At 40.1% G+C, this 27688-nt stretch overlaps 1 protein-coding gene across 1 annotated transcript in view; it reads right to left on the minus strand.

The window, feature by feature from the left end:
- Nucleotides 1–18165, minus strand: part of ARHGEF7 (Rho guanine nucleotide exchange factor (GEF) 7) — a 73385-nt gene extending 55220 nt beyond the window's left edge. The window contains exons 1-4 of the mRNA XM_010020764.1: nt 18131–18165; nt 15865–15949; nt 11382–11512; nt 8937–9138 (exon numbers count right to left, since the gene is read on the minus strand). Coding sequence (XP_010019066.1) covers nt 8937–9138; nt 11382–11512; nt 15865–15949; nt 18131–18136 — 424 coding nt within the window. The 5' untranslated portion in view covers nt 18137–18165. The remainder of the gene's footprint in view (nt 1–8936; nt 9139–11381; nt 11513–15864; nt 15950–18130) is intronic.
- Between the last annotated feature and the right edge of the window lie 9523 nt (nt 18166–27688).

The following is a 27688-nucleotide window of genomic DNA, read 5'->3' on the forward strand; positions in this document are numbered from 1 at the left end:
TAAGCCTGCAATATCAAAACAACAGTCCTGAAAGTTATGAGTGCTCACTGCCAGAATGGAAAGGCACGGAAAACACACCCATAAAACCTCTCACCCCTACCATTCGTTTGAGTCAACCACAGGGGAGCAAAGATGAGGGGAGAGACAAATCAAAAGCATCATGCTGCATGCTGGAAAAACAGCAAGTAAGATTTACAGCACCTTTTTTTGACCTCTCACACTTGACTTTACACACAACCAAGTGAGAATGCTGTGAGACATTTATCAGGACACCATGGTGTTTCGGATTGGGGTTCTTTTGTGGGGTTTTGTTGGAGGTTTGGGGGGCATGCTTTTTTCTTTTTTAAATAAGCAGGCTTGTCTAATGTGCAAATTTCAAATAAGTACTTGAAAATTAAATACAAATTCGTATCCAAACAATAAAAAGACAAATAGTCAAAATCAACAACAACAAAAAAAGGCATCTTAAAAACGTACATACTGAAAGGTTTACCTCTATTTTAAAAGCAAGCTCCTGTTTCAAACACATTTTAATAAAGATACATGAATAATTTAACTCTAGCTTACCTGATACCTCAAGGCCACTAAGAATAAATTATTCAAGTCTCAAACACAGACCTGCCTTTCCAGGAGAAGCTCAGTCAGCCAAGCTAAGGGCCACCTCAGGGAAATTCCCATGGACAGTAAAGGTCCCCAGGGAAACATCACCCTAAGCAGAACAGCCCATGTGGTACCAGTCTCTGCTGGACTGTATCCTGGGTAAATTAGTGCTTCTTAATGCTGCACAGCTGCATCCCATGGATGCTGCCATCTCTGGGGAGCTGACTACAGATGCAGGCCACACTTCTGCAGGAGCACCCAGCAGGCCAGCGGGACGTGAGGCTTTAGCCAGCAGTGCGTAAGGAGCAGCTCAGGCCCCAAGAGCACCAGAGTGGTATTATCCTTAAGGGGATTTTCCTCTGTATTGCACTGGAACTCCCCTCAAAGAAGCTATTCTAAAAATAAAATATGGTCTTAAAACTGCCAAACATGGGCAAAACCATTTCTCCTTACCATGTTCAGAGATGACAGTAAATCCTTTCGGTTAATATTCCCCACCCACCTCCCCCAAGTCAGCTATAAGCTGACAGACAGCACAAAAACCATTAGCCCCAGCAGTTATTCATCTGGGAACACTGATGCTCTCAGCCACCAGCCCTGCAGTACTTACATGCTCTGATATACAGGCAAGTAATTCCAAGTGACAGGGCTCCTCCTATCCCCTTAGAACAAAACCGTAAACCCAAGCAGATCTGTCATCCAACATTCAGTGGGAAAGAAGCACCTAAAGACATGCTGTATGTATAGCTACTCATTTGTATACTCATATAAAATGCTACCCATTTAAGGGACAACTACAATTTGTTTCTTTGTACTGAATGATGAAAATAATGTAGTTTACACAAACCTGGTGATTTGCTTTCATTCTCTGTAGAAGCCCTTAACTTAATCTACAATTTATAGCGACTTTCAGGTTCACTAAATACCTAAAGGTTTACTAACCATGTGCCAAAAAGCATGAAAGGAGAAACCAGAGTTATTCAAGGAAAAAAGTAGAAACTTTTTTTTTCCTTCTATCAGAGTACAGATGTCTGACCCTTGTTAACCTGGGAAAAGTTGCCTGATCGTAGAATCTGGCTCTTCCAGCTAATTATTATGTTAAAGGGTGCAAAAATCAATCTCCTCCCTAACTTTTCTTCTCCTAAGCAGCTGAAGAAACAAGGAGATTTTTTTGCTGAAATATGTAGTCATTTGTATTACCAGCTGTTCAGCTGATTCACTTATCCATCAAAGAGACACAATCAAATTCAGATTTAAAAACAGGACACAAAAAAGCATCACACGTTCAAATCATTTTGCCTGAACAGCCATAATCAACATTCAGCTTTCAAAATGCACAGGCCATTTCTACTGTAGAAACACAGAATTAGACATAGCAAATCAGTCCAGCTGTCTATCATGTCTGATATTCTGCCTCCAAGCACTGCCTTGCTTCATAAGGAAGAACAAGAAACAGCCTTGTCATAATTAGCTTATTGCACAATGCATTACACAGAAGAAAACCCTGAGCTTGCACATAAGAAATCATCTTTCTTAGCATAAACAAAGGTAAGTGCTACTTATCAACCTTCGTGATAGAACATTAGAGTACTTTTGCAAATACACAGCATAATTCATTGAGTATTTCAAGTGGGTGCTGCCCTCATTTGGCATACCGGCAACATCTGCAGGTCTCAGAGGTCTCTAAGTCCATGAAGTCCATAGGTTTCCAAAACATTAGCAAAACCCTGGCACTTCGCCCACTCCAACATATGAGCTCTGTTTCTCAAAGCACTGGAAGAGAATGACCTAAGCTAGACACCAAGTTTTCCCACACAGAAGATTCTTTGCTTCTCCTTAATTTTTACGCTGGTCACACTGTGAATTCGTTACATTAACATTGAAAACACAATGAAAACATGCACAGCATATGATCAAATCTAAAACCAACAAGCATCAACTTAAGTAATAGAAGAGACCATATCCAGGTGATGACTGAAACCAAGAGGTATGTTACCACTATCAATTTCTTCCCTGATGAAAGCATTACATTCAACTGCACTCAGCTACCCTTGATAATGCTTTGAAGTGTCTTAGTGATAAACCAGATAGAATTCAGTTAACAGATCATCTATGGGTGGGGAGAGTGAGGCTGGCACAGGCTTCTTAACATTATTCTTCCAGAAAATAACTACTCTTAGTAGAGCCAAAACAGCTTAGAGCAGGTGCTTCTGTAACCTTTCCTTAAGTAGTACATAAGATGCCACAAACTCTCTAGAATGAAGTAATCTTCTCCTTTACACATACCTACCTAAGTGACTGTAAAACGACAGTTTACCCAATCTTCCTAACGTTTTGTTTGATTCTATTTTCATTTACGTGGAAATATTTCTTTTACTTGCCTTCAAATTACTTGGCACTCTCACATTCTCTCCTATCTCTCTTCTGTCACGTCTCCTGTTCTTGTCATATTTGTTTTCATGCAACAGTCTATGTCACGCTATTCCACAAAGCACTCCTTCAGGATGTACTTTACTAAAGCATTTCGACCCTACTAGTGCAAGGACATTGTGTGTTTCAGCAATTCCTAGGCTATGCTGTGTAATCTAGATGCAAAGATCCAATTTGGGCTATTTCACCCTACAGTACAAATGAAAGAGATGCCAGCTGGGACATCAAAAGCTACATGGTCCCTATGAGTGCAGTGCTACAAGCAAGCCCTGTTGCTCTAGACCAATCAGTTCAAGTCCAGCACCAGGAGGGCAAGTATAAACTTGTTCCCAGTTCTCCAGCTTGCTCAAGCATCGCTGCAACATGCTCCACTCGGCAATGTAGACACTGTAACGCTTCTTCCCTAGTAGGATCCACTGGTCCCAGCCTCTATTCTATTTATGCTTGTAGATTAACACCTAACAAGAGAACAAAATACCCCTTCAAGTGTACATAGTTGAGGAGGGGAAAACTAACATTCTTGGTAGGTTTTTTTGGGTTTGGTTTTTTCCTTTTCTTCCTTTCCCCACCCCCCCAACTCCCCCAAAGCTAGAAGGGTTTGGTTTGGCTTTTTTTAAACATCCAACCAGAAGAACCATTAACACTGTAATTTGCACTGGGCCTGATACTAATATAATTGTCAAGAAAGCATAACAGAAGAGAGGCTAGAATGACACATTAGTTCCTGTGGAGAATGAAAATAAACTTTGCGACATATCAAATGTAATTTTGCAAAGCCACAGTCCCTTCTCAGTAATCTTATGCCATTAGAATGGATTACACTTTGATAAGTGACCACGTGATTTTCTTAAAATCTGATTAACATCTGACAGTAGCTAAGCAAGAGCATCCCATGTGGGGTAACCGCTATTCCTTCCGTCACCAGGGAACGCTCAGAAATAAGTCTCCAAATCTCTCTACCATGCAAGGCAGAAGCAGCAGTTTAAGAGACAAGATTCCACCTGCACCTTCACCCCTTCCTGATCTATTTTATGTAAGGAAAAACAAACAAACAACTCAGAAAGGCCACACTGTCAAATATCTAACAAGTTTACACAGTATCAATCTTTAAGCCTCTGTAACAGTATGGCAGGATGGAAATAAAAGTCTTCTCATTTCAAAATACTTCCTGTCTACTGATCAAAGAACATTTAAAAAAAGAAGGCAAGATGTTACAGGGTTTAAAAAGGGAAATGAAAACATGCACACAGGCAGGGAGGGAGAGAGAAATGCCCATCTGTTTGATCCTTTCAGTGTGGTCACATACCTGAAAAGAAACTACTACTTCATTTTTTTCCTTCTATTTCTAAGTTTGATAACTGGACCACAATTTCAAACAAATCTTCCTTTTCCCCTTGGATAGGGGAGTATGAGAAGAAAGAATAAGCACATGCTCAAAAGCAAATTAAAAACTATTTTCCATCTCAACCTAATTTATTTCCAAAAAATACAGTCATTGGCCACCCTAAGAAAACTGAATGCTGTGCTTTGCTCAATACTCTTGTATCTGTCCTACAACCATTCCCAGCTTGTGTCATACATGTGTAAGCATTCTATGCTAACACTAATCATGCTGGCATAGCTAAGCAAACGAGTTACATGGGCACAGCTTTGAGATGTTTTAGCTACTCTGATCTAGATACGTTACCATGTAACATGCTCTGCTTGTGCAATATATTTAATATAGTTTGCTTTTTTAAAGATTTTAGAAGAAAAACAATGTGGGTAAAGCTGGTTCCTGTTAATAAGCATGTCTTTCTTCCTTTCCTTGAATTTCTAACTTCAGAGCAATGATACAAGCTAAGACTACAAATATACAGTTACCTGACATTAGAGGATTTTAATTGAAATAAAAATCCTTTCATTTAAATATCTAATGCCTATGAATTTTGTGAGGATTAAAACAAGAACACGCATGCAGAAAGAACTTCCTTCTCTTACACAGGTTGCCAAAGTCAGATTACAGCAGACTGAAAGGATTTAGTTAATCAAACACACTATTTCCCAGGAGCTCTCCAAATAAGTCATCATCAAAAAATATAAGTGTTGCCTGTACAGAATTTGTAACTAGTTGCAGTATTTTCAGCCACATTTGAGAGAAGAAAGAAAGGTGAAGTCATACCATCAACACCAGAACACTGACACAAAGATGATCCGAGGGCTGGAGCACCTTTCCTATGAAGACAGGCTAAGAGAATTGGGATTTTTCAGCCTGGAGAAGACTCGGGGGGACCTTAGAGCAGCTTTCCAGTACCTAAAGGGGCCTACAAGAAATCTGGAGAAGGATTTTTTAAAAGGGTGTGTAGTGACAGGACAAGGGGAAATGGCTTTAAACTGCAAGAGGGGAGATTTAGATTAGTCATTAGGAAGAAGTTCTTTACGATGAGGGTGGTGAGGCACTGGCACAGGTTGCCCAGAGAAGCTGTGGCTGCCCCATCAGGCAGAGAGACCGAGAGCATTCAGGGCCACACTGGACAAGGCTTTGAACAACCTGGTCTAGTAGAAGGTGTCCCCTGCCCATGGCAGGGGAGTTGAAACTAGATGGTCTTTAAGGTTCATTCCAACCCAAACCATTCTATGGTTCTGTGATTTTACAGAGTATTTTGCTAACTGATTAAATGTCCAGGATGAACATTTTGTTCATAAAGAAACCTTATTCAAGAGCAAGTATTTCAACAATCCTATCCTGATAGTTTTACATCAATTCATTATAACAGTGGCAGAAAGCACATTTTGAATTTAAGCTTGCAAGACAGCAAGCTTTACCTACTTGTTTTAAAATACATCAGGAAAAAAAGGTACTTCTGTGTTTCAACCTCATGCTTAAAACACAAAGGTACTTTTATTTCTGAATATGGAAAATCTTGGTCAGGTACATATAGCTGCCAGGAAGTCAGGAAAAACGGACAGTGAAAGACTTACTAATTCAAGGAGTGTCAACCAGTTTAATGAAGACAAACAAAAAAGAGCAGGGGCACAGGAGTGTAACAAAGACGGTCAAACCATACATATAACCTGGATGAAACTGGTGTGCCCACCACAGCCACTTAAGTAACTTCAGAGCTTTGTGGTAAACAGCACTACGTACTGGTTTCAACAAGGACAGCAGAACAAAGGAAGTCCAACCTCAGGATGCAGAAGCAATGCGCTTTGATAGAGAAGAAAGGAGAATTACAGAAAATCTCTCTCTAGCACCTTCAACAATACCCACAAAGCAGAAGTCATTTGAGAATAGAAATGTCCATAACAAATTCCATAGAATCAACCAAAAAAAAAAAAAAAAAAGAGAGAGAAAGAGCACCAAAATGAGAACAATGAACTTAAAAAGAATTCAGTAAACTTATAAATATGGGCAAAAAAAGGATTCCCACTTCCAACAATGTAGGGGAAAAAAGCTCACAGGAAAAGTCCTTAAGAATTAGGCTCACCTCAAAGGAAGAACAGGAAAAGTAGATGCAAATTGACATGATCAAGTATCACAAATACTACAGTGACTTCAAACACATAAAAAGAAGAAAGTAACTAAAAAAAGTCACATCACCAACTGAAATACCACTGAAATGGGCATAAGGGTTGTAGAAACAAAACATTCCATAACATACATACATCAAGGGGGAAAGCTGGTCTGCAATTCAATAGAGGACTTAATAACGAACATCAAGAAGCTCTTAGTAGGTCTTGTCTCTTTCTCACATCCCCCAATCTTATTGGAAAAAGGTCAACTTCAGATTATTCAAACACATACCTACACAGGCATAAAAAGCTGGTTAAAACTAGTATTTTTATAAACTAAACAGTACCTGCTGTGCTGATTTGGCAGCAAGAGAACTAGCTACATCCATGTTTGAAACCACAAGAGAACAAGCAAATTTCCAAAAAGTACTGGAAAAGGCCAAACACAGTAATTGTCTTTCAAAAGGAGGAGAACAGAGAAAGCTGGAGAGCTACAGGTAGTCATTTTAACTTTGCAATGGTCAGTAAATGCACAGAAAACAAAGCAATGAACTCAACTTCCTGAGAAAGAGAAAAGTACGGGCACATACTACCTTCCACGGAAGCAACTGAGCATATATGAGAGCGCACTCCAAGAATGCAAGAAGTCTTGCAGAAAGGGGCAAAGCCCATATAGCACAGGGAACATGACTATACAGCAGAGGGGAAGGAACAGCTTAGCAGAAAACTTTTCTGATGGTGAGAAGTGAAAGTTAAACCAGGGGCCAGAGGCAGTCCATCTCAGCCCCCAGGAACAGGACAGGGTTGCAAGGACTGGCAAGAATCTAATGGTACTTGGTACTAAACTCGGTCCCACAGCTTGCTGTCCTTCCTGTTTAGGAGAGGTACTTCACTTGGGTGAAGTACTATTTTAAAAACAAGAACAACTTTCATTTCAGTTGCTGGGAACTACTTGTTGTTCCATTTTCACTGTTAAAAGCTACTTCCATTTCGGAGCTGACCCAGGTTCCAGTCTCAGGAGTCAGAAGAGATCCAAGTGATGAATTCCAAACAAGACTTTGCAGTAACATTTTACATAAATAACAATGGGACAAGAGAGTTATCATGGCTGAAAGAGATTGTTGCAACACTATAGACAAGAAAATACAGGCTTCAGGAACTGGTTTCCAGGGTAAGCCACATCTGGGAGACCTCTGAAAATCATTAAAGCTATGTCTTACATTGTGACTGTGCCTAAACGGAGCTAATTGCAAATGACAATTAAGTTACAGATCTAAGACTAGCATTCTGCAAAATGAGTCTGTAGATAGCAAATCAAGGAAGAAAATAAAAGGATGCAACTGGAGAAGAATACGTTTAAAAAAAAAATTTAAAGAAAAAAAAAAAAAAAGGTAGTTTTACCCTCAAAATTTAACTTTTCAATCACACATCTGTATGGCTGCCTAAAAAAAAAAAAACAAAAAAACAAAAAAAAAAAAAAAAAAAAAAAAAGGTCATGCCAATGATTTTAGCACGGCCCAGAAGATGCGTGTTTTCATTGGAGCTGTGAGAAGGAGAAGAGTGGTAAAGCCTTTCAGAGCCCCTGGGTAATTTTATCCTACAAGGTTTATCCCTATCTCCAAAAGGAAGGCGAGACAGGAGAGACACAAGGCAGGGGCCAAGGTCCTAGTGGATTAAAAAGCAATGTTAGCTCCGATACTCAGTCACAAAGCTGACACTTACAGAAGGCACTGTAAGTGCGCCTGGAGTTAAAAATAAAACTTCAGTGAAAGAGTGAAGCCTGTATAAAGAAAAGCTGAAGGCACATAAACAATGAAGTAACTAATAAGTTATCTTCCAAAAAATTTCTCTAACTTTTAGTAGTTTTTGATAGATCTCTTTTGATGGATCTCTTCTGACTTCTGATAGGGAATTTGTCCTGCAGTGGTTTACTTCTAAGTAATGGGTTATGTTTAGAGATTATTTTGTGTAGGCTATTTTTTTTTTTTTTTTTGGGGGGGGGGGGATGTTGGCTTAGGTTTTGTTTATATAGATGTTTGCAGGACATCTCTCGCTATTTAAACCCAAAGCTCCAATTGAAAGCATGCCAGCATCAGAGCCAAAATCCAGCATTACAGGAATTCAGACTGAGGAAGTCAGAGCAGCCCAACTGTGACAGAGACAGACAAGCAAACAGAATGGGAGAGTTTTCTGCATGTGTATTGTTAACTCAAAACCTCTAGAGCACTCTATGTAGCAAACTGAGGTGGGGGAGTATGAGTTCCTGAGTATTAATGGTTGCTGTGAATGAATAATACAGTAAATACAGTCAAGCTTAAACAGAAAGCATTATAATTTTTAATGAATCAACCAACTATCAACCTCTACCCAAAGCAAGAATATGTGCAGCAAATACACACTCCTTCAGAACTTACCATTTGATTTTATTTCTCGTACGTAGTTACTTGGAAACCACCCTGTTTTGCCATTTAGAGTTCCTTCCCACCAGCCTCCTTCTTCCACTCTTGTAACGTGAATAATATCGCCTTTTGAAAAAGAAAGTTCATCTTCATTTGTCTGTTGAAAATTAAATTTTGCTCTCACCACCAACTGATGGTTGCCGTTATCTGTCATGTCCTAGTGAGAATACAAAGAACAAGATCACATTAGAGATTTAAACAATTATTCCATGAACAAAACAGAAGTAACCATAAAATGGAAACGGCCTCTAATCCATACACAACACTCCCACCACATTTTTACTCTAAGCATTGTAAGGAATGATTTGCCATTTCCAGTATCTCTCTCGTTCTTAATCTACGGATTTGTATCAGTCCCAAGAATACACTGTCTTAATAAAGCCCCTTCAAGTCAGAAGGTGATAACAGAGCTAAAATGAAAATAATTCTTGTTCTCCCAAGAAATCAAATTCTATTTTCTATATATAGTATAAATTGAAACTGCCTTTGACAGCTACAAAGAAACAACAGGTTTACATTAGAGAGAGTTTTTCCTAAAACTTTCTGGCCTTGGAGGAGGGCAGAACTGACTTAGGTTTCATTTGATTCTGGATACAAATAAAGAGTTTGCAGCTTTTTTATCCCCTGTAACAGAACAGGTTGGAAGGTTCCACACCTGAAAACATGCAGTTCTCCATGGGCTACCAATGGAGAACGACAGTGTTCTTCCACAAAGCCCATGAAACAGGCAACTTGCCTTGAATAAGTACTCACAAATCATTTGTCTCAAGGTTAGCAAGGCTGTAAGTCTGCAGCACATCAGGCTTGCAAGCTGTCCACATATATATAAAAAAAATACATTTATATTTTCATCCATCCCCTATCACAGATGTGAAGGCAGATTATCGCTCTGTCACAACAACCAGATATTAGAATAGCTATTTCTAAGAAGTCCTTCAAATTAATGATGTTTAAATTCAGCATTTTGTTCTTGGATGTCAATTTTGAGTATCTGCATCATCTGAACATTTCATGAGAGTTAGAGCAAACTTTTAAGCTGAAAAAGCTCAGTAGTTGGACATCTTCAGATAATCCAAATACAATCCACTGCTCTGGAACTGAGATAACAGCAATATAAATCATTTCTGTCTCTATCATAGGTAAGGATCAATACTTGTATAACTAAAAAACTAAGTGAGAAGATGACTGTGTAAACAATCTGCTACTATCCAAGTACCAGAATTTTACCCACACCTTGTTCAGAGAGTTGAGATGATTAAAAGATGTACTGCATATCATCACTGGGATCTTATAACATGTCAGCTTAATTCATACCCACAGCATATCATTGTATCACAACTCAATTTAACAGTCAGATTTTCAGTGGCTGAGAAACTTTAGGAGAATGAGCGCAAACACAACTTTGAAAACATGCCAAAAGCTCAGCACATTTGGTGAGAACTGTTCCAAACTGATCATCTACTGAATGAAAGCAAACTAAGAATTTTTGAGGTTTGTCCACTAGCTCTCTTGCCCTTCATCCTGCACTTCTCTGCCCCTATGCAACATTCTAAAGAGCTGCTCAGATCAACAAAGTGATACAAATACTTAAGAACTCTGGTCACTTCAGTGATCCAGCTAACAGTTAGTCCCACAAACAGTTGCATCAGTAAAACTGAGTGGGTTGTGAAAAGTAGAATGGGAGCTGGAATTAGTGGCCTACGGCAAGAATTTGCATGGGCTCTACTAACAGACAAAAGACATCAAACCACACCTAACAGCTTAAGCAGAGCACTGTGTTTCAAGTTTCACACAGCAATCATCACGTAGTTCAAAACGGCCTCCTTCAAGCATGGAAAAAAGCAGTTTACAGTAGGGATCTGAACCCTCCTTGCAAACCTTTTAGTCAGTAAAAGAACCCTACAGTTTCAATACAGTACTCCATCCTGATTTCGGCTCTACTGTAGAACAGCTGTCTATACCACTCAGTACCTGAAGGCTAGTTGAAGGAATCACCTTGAAATAGAAAACAGGAATAACTACCAATACTGTGACGTTAAAACTGGCATTTTTGCTGAGGTTTGACTATCCTTCAATCATCTTCCCTAAACTCAGAGACATGGAGTAAATGAGATTTTTGCCTTTGGAAAAGCAAGTTCTTATACTGAAAAGAAATAAATCCAGGAAGATACTGTGTATGCAGAGAACACGGAGTGGTAAGTGAGAAGAAGAATTAGACGTTCACAGAAAGCTGCATGTATTTTGGAACATCATAAGAAAAGCTGCAAGAATAGAATGTCACAGGCTTGAAACAGAGATGAGAAGAAACAGTCACTCTGCAACACTATAGTTTACTTAGAAATCATGTAAAAAAATAAATAAAGCCACACCACAGCATGTTTCACTTCTTCTAGAACTTACCAAACTCCGATACTGTCCCTGAAAGAGTTTTGAAGTTCTACTGTGTAAAGACTGGGATCCCAGAGAATCGAAAGATTTTATCCGATGAGATGAGGGACGTGCACATACAGAGTCACTGCCCAGTCCTATGTCTGCAACAGGAGAAAAAGTAGGTCGATATTAGAATCTGAGAAATGTGCATGTAACTGCTGCTTACCTCCAAAATTTACATGCTTAAAGCAGATACGATGTAGCTGCAGTTTCTCAGTAACACAAGATTTAAAAAAAAAAAAAAAACCACAACCAAAAAACAACCAAACAAAAAAAACCCAAACAAACAATAATCAATAATCCAAAATCCCAAGACACTGGTTTCTTCCCCACACAGACAGGGAAACAATCTGAGCTGTCTAGAAGAGGAGGGTTAGAGTTGTATTTCTCCATTTCTACTCACTACCAGTCTATTTAAAGGTAATTAACCAGCATCATTTTAGCTAGTGGCCAAGAATTTTGAATGCATAAAACTTGCTTGAAGTAAAGCCAGCCACATCTGTTTCTTAGCTCTCCCACCCCCCCCTTCTCAATTAAAACATTCCTTCCACTGTCTTTTTTCCTACGCTCCTTTGTCTCATCCCTTTTTTGCCAACTAAGCTATTTCTTCTTTGGAGGAAGGGGGAGGGATAGGAGGAGTAGAAAAAAAGCAAGCTGCTTGCTCAAAAAAACACCACCCTCCCAAAACCTCTCCCTTCTTTTATCTGTCTCTGCTCCAAGAAGCACACCCATCTGAGGTTTTCATCTGAAGGGCAGTACTACACGCTGTCAGGGTGCCACAGGGGTCCCTGTGGGCTGGGAGGCATCACGGTTGTGGCAAGACAAGACTCATTCCACTGCACCAGCCAGAAGCAGGGCAGCTGGGCACCAGTGCAGCCATAGCCCTGGACATGAGGGACAGGATGTCGCTCCACTCATGGATGGGGTGGGCATTAGCAGGCCACAGCCAGACATGGGACAGGGATGCACTGAAAGTGGCTCCTATGGTCAGTGCTGGCCTCCCACAGCACTGCTGGGAGCCTCTTCACAGTGTTATGGTGGGACCAGCTGGTCCCGCAGTCCTCACAGTCAAACCCCCAGGAGGGGGATGCTCCCAGGGTCCTTGTACAGGTGACATACCAGACAAGCATTGCTCCTTTGCATGAGTATAGCAAGCCACTCCTTTTCCTCAAGTTTTCGCACATACAAGGAAATCATTCAGTGAGCACTTGGGCTTCAAGGAGCCCTGAAAGCAGTGTAGTATTTTCCATCCCAAACCTAGAAGTTTCCACCAGATTACACAAGCTCTCCTGGGCTTTATGCCTCTGTTACTCTCTTTCCCAGTAGTTGCTTTGCTTCCAACACTTGACATCTGTATCAGAGGTACATACACACAGTCATCTGTTAGTTACTTTCAGACTAAAGCAGACCATGATTAGGCAAATCCACATTATTTTTGGTCTAAGGGAAATGACACATACAGACTCGGTTCCATAAGGAGACTGGGGAACAAAGCATATCAGCTGTTCATGTCAAGGGACAACTCAATTCATCTTAACTTCATCTTTTGACTTCAGCATGGCATTCAACAGCAGCCAAGATGAAGGAGGAGGAAAAAGGTTTGAGATTGACTACAAGCACAGAAGTATTGACAAAGGATCCTCCAAGTCTGCAGTAACTGAGCGGAAAACACCTGCCTCTAGTGCACCTTTTTAAATGTGTGTTTGTTATCCTCCAAAAAGACTGTAAATATATGCTCACCAGTCATATAGTGCAATATTGAAACTATCAAGTTGCATATTTTGTGTGGATAGAATCATAGAATACTAAGTTAGAATGGACCTCAAGGATCATCTGGTCCAACCTTTCTTGGCAAAGCCTGACCTGGACTAGATGCCCCAGAACCCAGCATCATTACACACTGGTCATAAAAGACCTCCCACTTTGTGAACCTGCTTTCCCAAAGGCATGTAAGGGTCACTGTATTAATATAAAACCTGGAGATTATAGTCCACTACAGAAAGGACATACATCTGTGTTTTCACAGACAGCTGGGAGAGAAATGGGACTAGATCATGGGCTTCATTTGTAAATCATAACTTCATGGCTAATACTAATGCTACCAAAAACTTTCAAGTTGCCATAACCATCATCAATTAATAGAACTTCAGGATCAAAAGTAATTTTAATTAATTTTAATTGAAATTTCCATGTCCAGTTTGCCATGTTTCCTGACTGCAGCCAAGCAGAACAGACACCACCAAATACAGCATTACACCTTGACACAGTTCACTCCGGCAACCAGGATCAGGCTGACCCATGGCAGTGCATTCCAGCCCCTGGGTGACCCTAAAACACACTCACTACCTAGAATTTATTTAAGTGCAGTCTGATTCCCCAAATTTTCTACTTCACAACAGCAGAGCTAAAAAACACCAATGCAAGAGCACCTTTTGAGGCCTAAATTAGAAATTGCACGTATGAGTTTGACCTGAAAAGAAGGAAAATGATCACAAACCAACCACATGCAAATTTCAAGTATTTTTTCCAATAATATCTGAACACTTCCATATCAGTTTGATTTTTTGAAAGATTTGAAAGGCTTGCAGACCCCATGTATCCATTAAAGTTTCCATTAACATACTAAATAAAGCATGTTCAATTAATTTCTCAATGGGATTATTGTGAGAAAAACTTGAACTCAAGAATCTTGAATGGCAACAAGATGTGCATGTTTGACAAACATTTGGTAATTTTCTCAGAAGCTTCACTGTTCCATTCATCTAAAGATTTCCAGGGTTTGTAACACCCTTTCTTCTTCTCTATCACTATTTCAACTTCCCTATACCAGTTCCTCTCTTTCTACAAATAGCAACTGAAAACTTGATCCCACCCCTCTGAAGTTAAGAATTTGGAGTGTATATCCACAGCAGCCTTTCATCAGTCTTCGTGCTCATTACTCACACTCCTTCCATTGCAGAAAGGCCTATCTCAGAAGAACCTGTGTATACTTGAAATTCTTGAGAACCCAGATGGGGATCTGAAAGCAATCTTCCAATACTAAAGAAGGGAGATAAGAGTCTAAAACGCCTTCTATAGAGTCACCCAATTAAAGAAAACTGTTTGGAAGAACAAACAGTTCTTGGTCAGAGAGATTTATGTAGTGCTGCTTGCTCCTAGGAATGAGGCAACACCATAGTTTGCATGTGGTTTTGATTTTGGCTTCCATACCACCACCACCCGCCAATGAAAGGGAACAGCCTGGGTCATTTCTAAGCCAGATGCAATTGCAGCTTTTTGATGTGGATATTAATCTATCGATGTCTGGACCAAACAGCTGCACTTTTTCTCCCCTTTAAAGACAGCTATGGACAGTGTACAGCATCTTTAAAGATGTGCTGAAATGGTCTGCATTTGCACTTGCAGTTAAGATGAAAGGCAGCATCTTCAACTGCTCTAAGTAGCTTCAAAGAAGTTAATGGTATTGCTCCATGCCCACTCATTAGAACTAAGAATTTGATTGTAAAACTCACTCCTGAGGGTGTTTTCTGATGCAGGGAGGGGAAAGGGAAGTCACCAAAAATAAAAACCTTTGTTGCAATGAACCAGAGGAGCATTATAAAAGCGACAAGGGTACTTACCATATTACTTCTAAACAACAAAACACTGATTCACACCACTGACTTTCATCATCTTCCTTTTCTTCTTCACATAAAAACTGACAACTGTGGCCCATTTTTAAATAATCTCTCGCTCACCAGACTCTATAACTTGATGACCACTATCGGAACTTGCTGCTGACAGCATGAAGCCCCACCATGGAGCAGCAAGAATCCAAAAAAGAGTCACCAATGTTAACATTTCTTGACTGTCCTTGGCTCCAGATGGTATGATTTAGCACAGCCTCACCCCACAGTGAAACATGGACACCTCTCACCTGCGTGTTATTTCTACAGCTCCCTCCTTCACACCAAAGAACTTGAGGTGGGTTGTTCATGACTTCTATCTGCTATCTAAACAAAACATGCACGGCTTAACAAATCAAAGGTGTTTGCTATCCTTTTGTTATTTTCAAGAAAGGATTGTGCCAGGGAATGAGGAGTGGAGGGAATACCAAAACCTTGACAAAATTGTTCAAACATGGGAAGACAGAGCGGAGCAAAAGTCAACCTCAGTATTTCAAACTGGGGAAAAACATAAAACAAACAAGAAAACCAGAATTCTCTAAGAATTCTTGCCAGCTAAAAAGGTTCAGCCTTAGCTCCACTGCAAAGCTTCCTTCTGCAGAAGAGGAGACCAGAGAACCAGAGAGGCCACTGTCAAAGTCTGAACAAGATGAACTGCAGCAAAATCTCTTCTAAGAAACACTGCACTTGTTCCTTTTATCATGCATGTAGCAACAGGTACAAATACACACTGATGTGAGTTAAAGGTAATTTTAAGTGAGCACCAATACAGAGCTGAGTCTACTTACCTGCAGTCACCTTATTTAAAGCCACAAGAGAGCTGAGAACTTTGCTGAAATTTTGTCCCTGATACAGGTCATTTGCATCAAAAGTCTGAAAGCAAAAGAACATGCAGTAAGTCATAGAAACAGGCCTTTAAACTAAGCATTTCTGTGCTGTCATGCAAACCATGACTTCAGAAGTTACCCATCAAGGTATCAGCTTTTTGGTGGCTCTTATGGACCAGTAAAACTGTGGGGTCTCCCCCATCCTTTAAAAAACAAACACCCTCCTCCCCATTTTCAAATAGAGAATATAGCTGCCTTTGAGAAAACCTGAAGAACATATTAGCTAAAAGCACCAAGTATCATACAAATTACAGGAAAGTTGAAAAAAATGTAGGTATCAGAAGAGAGAAGCTTTCCTCAGACATTCTGGCCAAAAGTATTACTGGGCACCACTACAGTTGGCATACTTTTCTTTTTCTGTAGCAGCTCATAGGCACTGTACCTGATCATGCAGAAAGTACTTCAAAAATTACTACAAATACTTTAAAAAGTACTACACAATGTACCTACTATTTCTTTCTTCTACAAGACACAGAGGAAGGCTGCATTGCCAAAAATTAATGAATTCTACAAAGAGTGAAGTTCCTGGATAGGTCAGATGGCAAATGAGGTTTGGGAAGGGAAGAGATGAAACATGAGGGTTATTTTATTTTTAACTGTGGGAAGGAGATCCAAACCTTAAACTATATTGTAGAAAACACTCCAGTAACTTTCAAGCACTGGGTGATGACATTAAACATCTGGATTTTCAGGGGGGAAGAGATTTTTAAAAAGAAGAAAAAGAGAAAGACCCATAATATTTGCCTGAGGTAATGGAAACACTCATCCAAAGTCTCATGAAAACAGCTCTCACAACAGACTCTGCATAGGTTGAAAGGAGTCTCAGTATTCCCTTGTGCAAGACTGGAAAGAGGACAATAAAAGATAGCTGTTACAGTTGTTCCAACTGATTTAAGAAACAGAAAGAGCTTTAGTTTCCTGCAGGGTAGCAGTTTTTATCTAAAAAGTCAACAAAAACTTGTTTAGTTTCTTGATAACAGACCCATCCCACAGGCACTATGAGGAAGTCTGTACCACAGAAAGCAGCTTCAGAGGCAGGAAAGGAAAAAACAGAACATTCTCAGGGGACAATAGAGAAAGGGACAAAGGAACACTAGATGAACTCAAGGGAAGTTAGAATTTTAATGAAAGCTACCTAAAGTAACCACAGAAGGGGCTGCCTGACCAGTTGCAGCTGGTTAAGTGACATACTGGCAAAGGTAGAGCACATTTAGGAAACATTTAATGACAGCGTTGTTCAGTAAGACAAAGAAATCTCCCCAGGTATTCACAGCATTTGAGGTACTTGCATGTGTTAACATGCACATTGTTACCCCTCAGAGTGAGGATCGCCTCTGGTCCCAGCGAACAGCAGTTCTACCTCAGCTGTACATACAAGTGCTGACATCTCTCAGGCTCAGGTAGTGTGTATACACTCAGAAGAGCAATGCCACAAAACAGATGCAGAATCAAGCAGAGGCAAACAGTAATATACATCAAGCAGTTATCACACACGTAAAGTAAGGCAAATAACTATTTCATCATGTTTCTCTGGGATACAGGTAATTCAAAGACTTCTCTTATTTATTTGAAGCTGTAAGGAATGAGGAGAGGGACTAGGGAATTGCCTAGATGTGAAATGCCCTGAAACACAGGGAAGTATTTAAAGGTTATGCATGCAGAAAAAGACATTAAGCAAACAAGAAATAATCTGACTTTAAAAAAAAAAAAAAAAAAAAAAACTGTGTTAAAGTTTATTAATAGCATAATTTATAATAGAGATGAAAAAGCATACCAATGAAGTGACAGCAGAACACACAAAACCTGGCTTTAACACAAAACCAGACTGGAGATCAGCCTAACTACTGCTCAAACTGGGAAAAAAAATTAAGCTGTAATGGAACAAGAAAGCATCAGGAGTGTAACGTTTTCATTGTTAGCTACATGCTTATTGTGGCAGGTTCTAAACAAGCAAACTACAAGTATGAACAGAATCATGAAACAACAGCCCTGATCCTAAATAAATGCAATACATGAGAGGCACTTGCGTGGACACCAGAACCGTACCAGAAAGGTACTACAGGGGAGAGAGAGAACTAATAAAAAAAAAGAATGTTTCAGAAAGAAGGTTATAAACTATAGCTTAAACTTAAAAAAAAATAAAATCCTAAATCCATTTTAAGCTCACCTTCATTCTGGATTCTGACAAAGCCAGGAGCTCTCCAAAGTCAGGCTAACTGGAGAACAACAGGATGCGAGGAAGCCTCGTTTCCTGCTATGCTGAGACTATAAGGGATACCGACAACGATTTGATTGGAGCATCCCAACACGTACAGTGCCATAAAATAGTCCGTATCCAGGACACGCATCCAGTCTGCTGCTTCACAGGAAGCAACACAATGGAAGGATACAAGAAACATTTGCTTCCTTGCAATTTTACGTAAAGCAATTCTGACAGGAAGCCACCCTCAGCACTCTCACGGCCAGTATGCTCACTAGTAGCATTTGATAACGGGGAGGGGGACACCCTCCAGAGAGGTTTTCTCCTAACATAACAAATGTTTAAGAGACAAAAAGTGAGGAAAAAAATCTTACCTGTTCTAAAGTCTTGACGCTAATTCGACTGAGCCTCAACTTAGCTATGAGCTCAACTACTAGATTATAAAAACCTTGTTTCAAAAAAACAACCCCACAAACCCACACAACAAAAACATCCCACCAAACACTCACACGTTTCTTCTTAGTGGAGGTTTGTTCATTTCACAATGTATTTGAAAAGTCTGACATGCATAAAAGCATCAAGCTGCTTTAAAAGGAGCTTCCATGGGATTGCCAGAGAAAAGAATCTGCTCCAGGTTTTCAAGACAAGTCCAACTGATATGTAGTCTATCATCTTCATTCTGTTTTTATGGACAGATCAGCTGTAAGAACTGACTCTTTAGAACACCATATCTTGATGTGAGAAACAGTCATTCAGTAACTTCCCTATTCAGTGCCACTGGGTGACAAACATCCCCCTCATACAACACCCCCAATTCTGCCACTGCAAGAATCAAAGCTGAATTTTGAGATCCAAGTATCAAGCAGAGATATTTTTACCTTGCAAACTATTACCAGATAGCAAGGTCTGAATGCTACATTATCTTCTGCAATACTGGCATAACCCACTTCTCAAATCATGTTAGAAGCACAACTTGAATTCAAACTTGCCCATGCTTACAGCTCTTAAAGCCTAAAAGTGCAAACACTTAGAAGGATATTACCTTGGAAATATACAGATTTGTCTTTCAAGCATTATGTGACAGATATCTATAGATATAAAACAAGGCTTTATGGAAAAATACTTCCAAGTATGCCCTTGCTTTCCAGGCAAACATTTTTAACTCTGCAGAGACTCTAGCTGTGATGTTTACCCTCTTGTTCTCCAATCCTTATCTTCCACCAAGAGACTCAGCCAGAGCATCAGTCAGGATGCAAGTGGAAGACCATCATAAATCACATCAGATAAGGACCCAGCCAACTCAAATCTTTTCAACAAATGATTTAAATAACACGCTTTTGTTTTTATGAATTCCATAGAATTGACCACATGCAGATATGCCTTATATAAGCATTTAACATGAAGCACACCTACTAAATGCAGACAGGGACTACACTGGACAGCCTTACACTGGAAACACTTTGCAATTTATAAATAGTTAGCTGGCCATCAATGAACTTTAAGCTTAACAGGGTCATCCACGTATGCCTCTCAATACCTGCCTGTTTTACTGGTTTTTAATATCCTTCTCACATTGTTCTGTTCTCTCCTGGATCCCAACATTTGACACATCAAGTATCTGCACTGGTTTTGGCTGAGATAAAGTTAATTTTCGTTATAGATGTTAGTATGGGCTATGTTTTGGATCTGTGCTGAAAACCATGTTGCTAACACAGGGATGTTTCAGTTACAGCTGACCAGTGCTTGCACACAGTCAGGGCCTTTTCTGCCTCTCACCCCACCAGCGAGCAGGCTGGGGGTGCATAAAAGGCTGGGAGGGGACACAGCCAGGACAGCTGACCCCAACCGACCAGAGGGATACCCCAGACCATGTGGTGTCATGCTCAGCATATACAGCTGGGGGCAGAATGAGAAAGGGGGGGGAACATTCAGAGTGATGGTGTCTGTGTTTCCAAGTCATTGTTATGTGTTATGGAGCCCTGCTGTCCTGAAGATGTCTGAACCTGCCTGCCAATGGGAAGTGGTGAAGGAATTCCTTATTTTGCTTTGCTTATGTGCACAGATTTTGTTTTACCTATTAAACTGTCTCTACGTCAATCCATGAGTTTTCGCACTTTTACTCTTCTGACTCTCTCCCCATCCCACTGCAGGGGAGTGAGAAGTGACCAGGTGGGGCTGAGCTGCCAGCTGGGGTTAAAGCATGGCAATATTCCAGGCAGATGTTTTATTCTAGAAGAAGACCAGACCAAACTGCCTAATAACAAGGGGCATTGTGTCATCTGCAACATTATGCATAAACCCAAAGCGCATGCTGGCCCTTTCAGTCACAGGACTCTGATTGCCAGAGCCTGCTTATTGCCCATCCTGACCCACAGGTTCTGGCTTCCCTTTCCACACCCCCCACCAATTCCAAATGTACAAGCCTGACTTTCCATAACTATGCCTGCATTTTTTTGCCTCTAGGATTTCAGTTGGCTGCAAATGTTACTGATAACAAATTACTGACCTCTTCCAGGTCATTAATGAAATGTTAAATAACATGGCTGAGTACCAATGGCAACAAATCCCCCATAGCAAGGTGTACACTGGATGGCCATTCCACATTTGTAATTGTATTAAAGCCTATTAATAAGCCTGTTTTTAAATTAATTTCACATGAGCCATATTGACTTTTCCATCACTGACATCTCTTGAACACCAAATGAAATACATTAGAGAGCCATTTCATGCACACATTGGTTGTTCAGCTATTAAAGCCTCTCATTTTAAAACAAGACAGACCTCTGCATGCATCTATTTAAACTCCATCACATTCAAAATGGCCATGGTAATAAACTCAGGTAATTTTAAATCATCTCTACCCACTGAGGGTTTAGACTTCTGTTCAAATGGTGTTTATGATCTAACAGCTATAAGGAAATAAAACTAACATAATGATGCTCTTCACTTATAGCCCTGCAACAACCAGTACCTACTGAAATTGGAACAACATTAATGAAGGAATTAGTGAAAGAAAATTAGAAAACAAGGTTGAGAATATACATGGGTAGAGCAGACTAAGGCATGCACAGCAAGCCTGCATTCTGCAGCCAAATCAGTCAGTTTCAAGGCTGCAGGTATATTTCATACCCCGCTTTCAGCCCATTAAGTCAGAAGTCAGTTATGAAGGGAGTATTTTTTTAAATTCAGATAATTTACCTAAGGCCAGGCCTACAACTGGAGACAGGAAAAAATAAATAAATAAAAATTGGGGGTGGTTGAGGCAAGCTTCCAGACACACACTTTTTCTTCAAGTGTCTCCTACCAATCTTAACTTACATGTATCCTTAAACCACAGAGCATCAGTAAGACTGTATCTAACAGTCATAGTAAGAAAAGCTCGCATAGGGCTTAAGAGTCAAATGGAAAGGCTTTGCTTAATAACTATTTCCTTGCTAGACTAGTGCCTTGAATACACACAGGTAATGTTCCAGTATATATTCCCAGTGGATATTAAAATTTTAAGCATTTGTCTGACAAAAATAGATGACAGCTTTCTTTACAGCACTGCACCACAAACTGCAGGCAGCTGAGGAGCTGACTTACGAGCAGCCCAGACAGAGCTGCTGCTGCTAACCTGGCCAGCCACCCCCAAAAAAAAGCAGTAAGCCCTAGGCTGTGTGTACTAAACCAGCAGGACAGTTTCCAGCTCAGTTTGGTGGCCTCGGGCCCCAAACGGCAAAGATTACAAGAACATTGGCTCACTCACCCAGAGGAAATGAAAGGAAATGACCAGGGTGGCTTGGCAAAGCTTGGCATGACCACGGACAATGTGTCGCTGCACCTGTTCTTAGTGCACATGCTGAAACATTTTTGGCCATGGGAGCATGAATAAACAAGTGATAGGGAAAAAAGCAACTCATGGTTAGAAATGGGTGAGCTTCTGAAGAAACACTAAGAACCTCCAATACCTCACTTCACTGTGCCACCACCTGCAGTATATTTCTACCCCTGGAGCAGCTGGCAAGGGGAAGCCACTATGCACCTAATCCACCCAAGCTGGAAAAAGACCACATAGGTAAGCCTACATGTCAAGCACAAATTTCTTCATTTCACCTCACATTAGGTCAGCTCTGAGCAGTGCTGGGTCCCATTGAACTATTACACAGCAGCTGTTCCTGAATGGTGCATTATCATGTGAAAGCTGCAGCAGTAAAAGGAGAGATAAGAAAAGCAGGGAACTATGACAACTGAGAGGAAGGGAAGCGGGGAGGGGAAGAGATGATTACAAATGTTCTGGAAAGCTCTATGAAGCATACTCTTGCCGAAATGTAGTAATGCACAGCACAAGGGAGAGCTTAAAAAAATTAAGTTCTGTTTCAAAAATGAAGGATAAGACAAGAGGAAAAGTTTGAAAATAACTGGGAGAACAGAACCGCAGTGCAGGGTTTCTGTGTGATTTGGTAACAGTTCACAAGAGGAATTAAAACTCAGTGGTAAAGAATATATAAAAGGAGATCCAGAATTAATTTTACTGTTCATATAAACCTGTCCCTAGAAAGTAAAACTTTAACTGTTCTAAAAACACCACATCACCTAGAAAGCTTTATTTAATTCCTACAACTAGGAATACTTTGAAAACCCAACATGTTATCTACAAAAGCAGCACAACCAGCACTAAAAATGTAAAACCGGAAGTTTGTAGAATCTGTGTGCATGCATGTATCCAAATATAACTTTACCATCCAACTCTGAAGAGCACACACACACAAAAAAGGAAATAAAAAAAACACAAAAAAACCCCAACTCATTTTAGAGTCCCTGAAGATGTACTAAAGCTTTCCAGCTCCAAGAGGGTTTTTTGCTCAAACCAGCTGCATCAAAACACTAATGATTCTAAAAAGCATTGATTTCAAATGCTACATAACATTTTACCCAGGCCACTGCTTCGAAGTCAAGATCTGAACATTTCCAAAACTACATACATACAACTTATTTTTCACCAACCCCTACAAAAATGGCATAAAATCTACACCAAGAAATACTAAGTTCCTTTCTGGAGATGAACTGTACAATTTCTGAAGCTTTCAAAAATCTGGTTTTAGACTAACACAGCAAGTTAGTATCCTCAAATGAATTCTTTAGTAAGAAAGTCACAGAATTTGGTATTTTTAACCATAAACTTCTAGTAGTAGGAAACCAAGATGTAATTTAAAAACAAAAACAACAACAACAAAAAGCACCCAAAAAAAAAAAAAAAGAAAGAAAAACGTTAGTACTACCTATATTTGTGTAAGCCCATAAGAACACATAAGCCTGTTCCAAATTTTGAGCTGCACAGCAAACCAAAAACTCCATCTATCACATCTTCATCCTAAATCACTTTCAAATTGCTTTGCAGGTTTTGAATCTTATAGATGATACCACACAGTGATAATCTCAGTTGGTGCTGAGACAGACATTCAGTGGCACACAGTATTAATACACGACTGAGTACTAGAGCTTCAGGAAACTCACACTTCTGGAAGTACAGGTAAAAATAAAAGGTGTTGGAATTAAATTACCAAAGATAAAATTTGACTGGGACACTGAATTTGAGCTGCCTCAGTACTTCCCATCACAACAGGTTACACCTACTTGCTTAGCTGAAACAAAGCAACGGCATAAGCACCTTCTAGTGCCAACAGAGAAGCACCTCAACAGGGAAATCTGGCCATAAACACACCCCACGGAAGATTCAGCCCAGTTGAACTGACCTCTCTTTCTGATATACACAGACAAGAACTACTTAAACTACTCTCCTAAAATAAATCAGGAACACAGTTGTGGAAACCCATGCAAAAAATGCATGGGGAATACTGCACGTAAGTAAGAAGACACACAGGACCAAAAAACCCCAAGAAGTACATGCTTGGAAATATACAGCTCTGCTATAAGCAGAGTAACACACTCCATGATTAAAATGGTAAAAATTAATTCTTGGCTAATGAGTGCACAAGCCATCACAGACTGCCAGTGCATTTGATTAACAAGAACATGGTAAAGTAGTCATATGTATTGGGGAAAACCACAAGAGAAAGGTGAAGGATGTCCTACAGAATTATAACTAGCTTCTCATTCTAAAACTAAGAACTGAAATCTCCACTTTATCATTCTCCCAACAGTCCAATTTCTAAGAATCAAAGAACCAAAGACATTTGAATGAGGAATGAAAATCAGACCCAAGCAGTTCACTCAGTGTGAAGTACAATGTCCACCTGCTTAGATGAAGGCCTGATGTACAGATTAAGAATGATACATTCGGATGACCAAGACTAGGTGCTCAGTAAACTAGAAGTTAGATTCATTTCCTAAATTTGCTGACAGGTTCTACTTAATGTTCTGTGCTCTACCAAGGCAGCCATGGACCCTAGCGATGCTCCAGAGGTCAAAGCTCAAGTCTCCACAGTGAAAGATCTAACTCAATCGATTAATTGGTCAGGTTTGCAAGGCTACAATCCCCAACCTGGTCTAGTGGAAGGTGTCCCTGCCCATGGCAGGGGGGTTGGAACTAGATGGTATTTAAGGTCCCTTCCAACCCAAACCATTCTGTGACTAGATGTGAACAACTGCAAGTTATGGCAGTGGCTGGTCATTTGAGTGGTTACATTTCTTATCTTTTTAAAACACACAAAAAACAAATACCAAAACACAAAAAATCACAGATCCTGGTTTTGGGAAGCTATCCCTTCATCCCACAGCTTCTGCTACTTCAGACCCTGTTGGGCAGCTAACCTTCCACCAAGCTCCTTCAACATCACCATGATGGAGCAGCATGGAAAACACAAGCCTTCTTGAGTTTCAGTTTACAGGATGTCTATCATACCCTGAAGTACTATGTAAAGTGCACAAGTGGACAGCCACCTTCTCCTCCATAAGTTATAGATAAATGTCATACTTGCAAGCAAAGTTACTGTAATGGAACCTGCAAACCATTTCCTATCCTAAAGTATAAACATATATTATGGCTCCATCATTTTTATACATCTACAATTTCTTCCCAACTTCCCCTCCAATAATAATTTAAAAAGAAACTACTTAAAAAACCTTAATTAAAAAAAAAAAAACAAAAACAAAAACAAAAAAAAAAAAACCAAACAAACCTGCAAAAAATGGTTCTGGGCAAACAATGGACCAATATTTCATGCTAATTGAAAGTATAGAGAGCACTGAAAATGAACACAGGTCCTGAACATAATCACTCAGAACTGAATCATCTCTGCGCAAGGTTTTACAAACTCCTGTTTGCCAATGGCTGAACTTGGTAGTGACACGCGGAAGTTTTTAAGGCTCAGAATAAAACAGTTTCTAAGGAACAAATTGATATATTCAAGAAACTTGAAACCAGGTTTTGAACATTAGGAAGGGAGAAGCCTCCTTTTGGAATGTTTGAAATTTAGATATATTTTTTAAAACAAAGAAGTACACATAAGCTAAACTGAGTATCTCTGTACTCTTACCTAAAAAAACACAGGAAGGATGGCTTGCCATAAGTCATTTCAGATGTTTGCTGTCTAGATACATGTTCTGTCAATATTTCTTAACTAATTTCTTAAATCTCAGCTTAGTTTCAAAAGCCATGCTGCATGGAGGGAGAGGAAGCATATGTAATGAAGCAAAAAACTTCATTTATATCATGGAAAAGTTGGGGGGAGGGGGAGGGTTAAAAAAGGAAAACCCAATTCTCTGGGTCCAAAATAGGTAGTGTTACCTGGGATCAAGTTCTCCATTTTGCAGAATATGGAAAATAGCGGCTAAATACCAGTCTGAGTCACTACCATCAAGTACCACAGACACATAGTAAGACTGCTGAGACAGACTCCTTTTAAACAGCAGTGCTCACAGACACAGACACAGCCTGAGCATGTCAGAGGACAAGAACCGGGGGCAAGGAGGAGTCATCTTACTGCAAAAGATTTTGTACTACATGAGGTTATCATCTGCCCTCTTAAAATAGCCTGCTGGCTGTTTTACTATGCTACCACATGCTTCAACCACAACTTAAATGCTATCACATGCTCACGTTTCATCTGGAACAAATGCATACAGCCAAGTGATCAGATGATGCACAGATTCAGCATCAATGGAGAATGAACCACGGGCAAAACACGAGTCACAAAAACAGCCCCACTGACCTCAAACACAATATTTCACCTACTTTTTACCAGCACACTTAGAAGCCTTATTTTTGTGTATGCACACACTTTCTAAAATAAGCATATTAGCAGAAGAAACAGGAAAATGCTTGTAGTGTTAAGTATATATTAGTAGTTGGAGGAGAAAAACTGAAGAGAAATTGATATTTTGAGATTTCTGGCACGGGGCTAGTTTGAAAAAGCATGAATAGATGTGTGGAAAATGAGCATGAGAGGGAAAAAGATAACACAGAAACACAAGAAAGAAAGGGCATGGGAGGGAGAGAACTGCTACACCCTTAGTAATAAGGGATTTAATCAGAAATCTCAATTGCTTCCTGCATATACTGTGGGGAGTGCCAAAAATTAAGAATAAAGGCTTACTGAATTCCCATATAGCCTGTTGAAGCTTTCATTTAGAATCACTAACTGGAAAAAAAAACCAAAACTCCAAAAGAGTTAGAAGAAATGAACAAGCCCTCAAAACTAAGAACCAAGATTTCAGGTCTCAATTAGATCAGAGTGAATTCATTTCAATACTTTCATTTCAAAAACTCACTGAAGAGCACAAAACTGCATGCACACCCCCTGAGCTGCAGCTCCTCCCAAACAACCCCTTTTCAATTCAATTCATAGTTTACCATTTTGATTTCAGGCAGTACGAATACTGTTAAAAAGAAGCTTAGGGATGGATCTCTGCCTCTCTCCCAGGAACCCGCAATAATGTGATCCAGGGTCCTCCACCACTTGTAACACCCATTTGAAGAACAAGCATAGGATGTTATCCAGAACACAGGGATGAGCCTCACCACCAGCTGCTCTGGTGACCCTCCTGTCGCAGGGCTGGTGGAGCACCCTAAGCAGCAGCAAGGCAGCCAGAGGGCTCAGCACCTTTGGTCAAGGAAGACAGAAAACTGCAGCCAATTTAAATACAACAGCCTGTAACTTGAGGGCACTCACTAGCTGCCAGGCCAGCAGCCTATGAAGGTGCCAGTAAATCATTCCTACTCAGGATTCACAAGCCCACAGCTCAGGCCAAGCTTTCAGAAGGGAAATCTCTCACGCTGCCTTCTCCCACACCACCTCATGCTTTTCATGCAGGGGATCGTTAAACCCTCACAGCAACCCAGTTCTAGAAACTGAACTGGCAAAATATTAATCCAGCAGGAAGAAGCAGGAAGTTTGCTGCAATTTGCATGAGCTAAACCAGTTTGGTATCAGACAAGATTAGCACCTGAGCCAATGTATGGGAGAGAAACATCTCCTCTGTCAAGGGAAGAAGATTCACTTGAGGTGCTGGGAAGCAGATTCACTTGAGGTGCTGGGAAGCAGCACAGTTGTTCAGATTACTTTCTGATAGGGAGGAAAAAAC

The sequence above is a fragment of the Nestor notabilis genome, unplaced genomic scaffold (assembly GCF_000696875.1).
Source record: "Nestor notabilis isolate BGI_N333 unplaced genomic scaffold, ASM69687v1 scaffold408, whole genome shotgun sequence".
In the NCBI taxonomy this organism is placed as follows: domain Eukaryota; kingdom Metazoa; phylum Chordata; class Aves; order Psittaciformes; family Psittacidae; genus Nestor; species Nestor notabilis.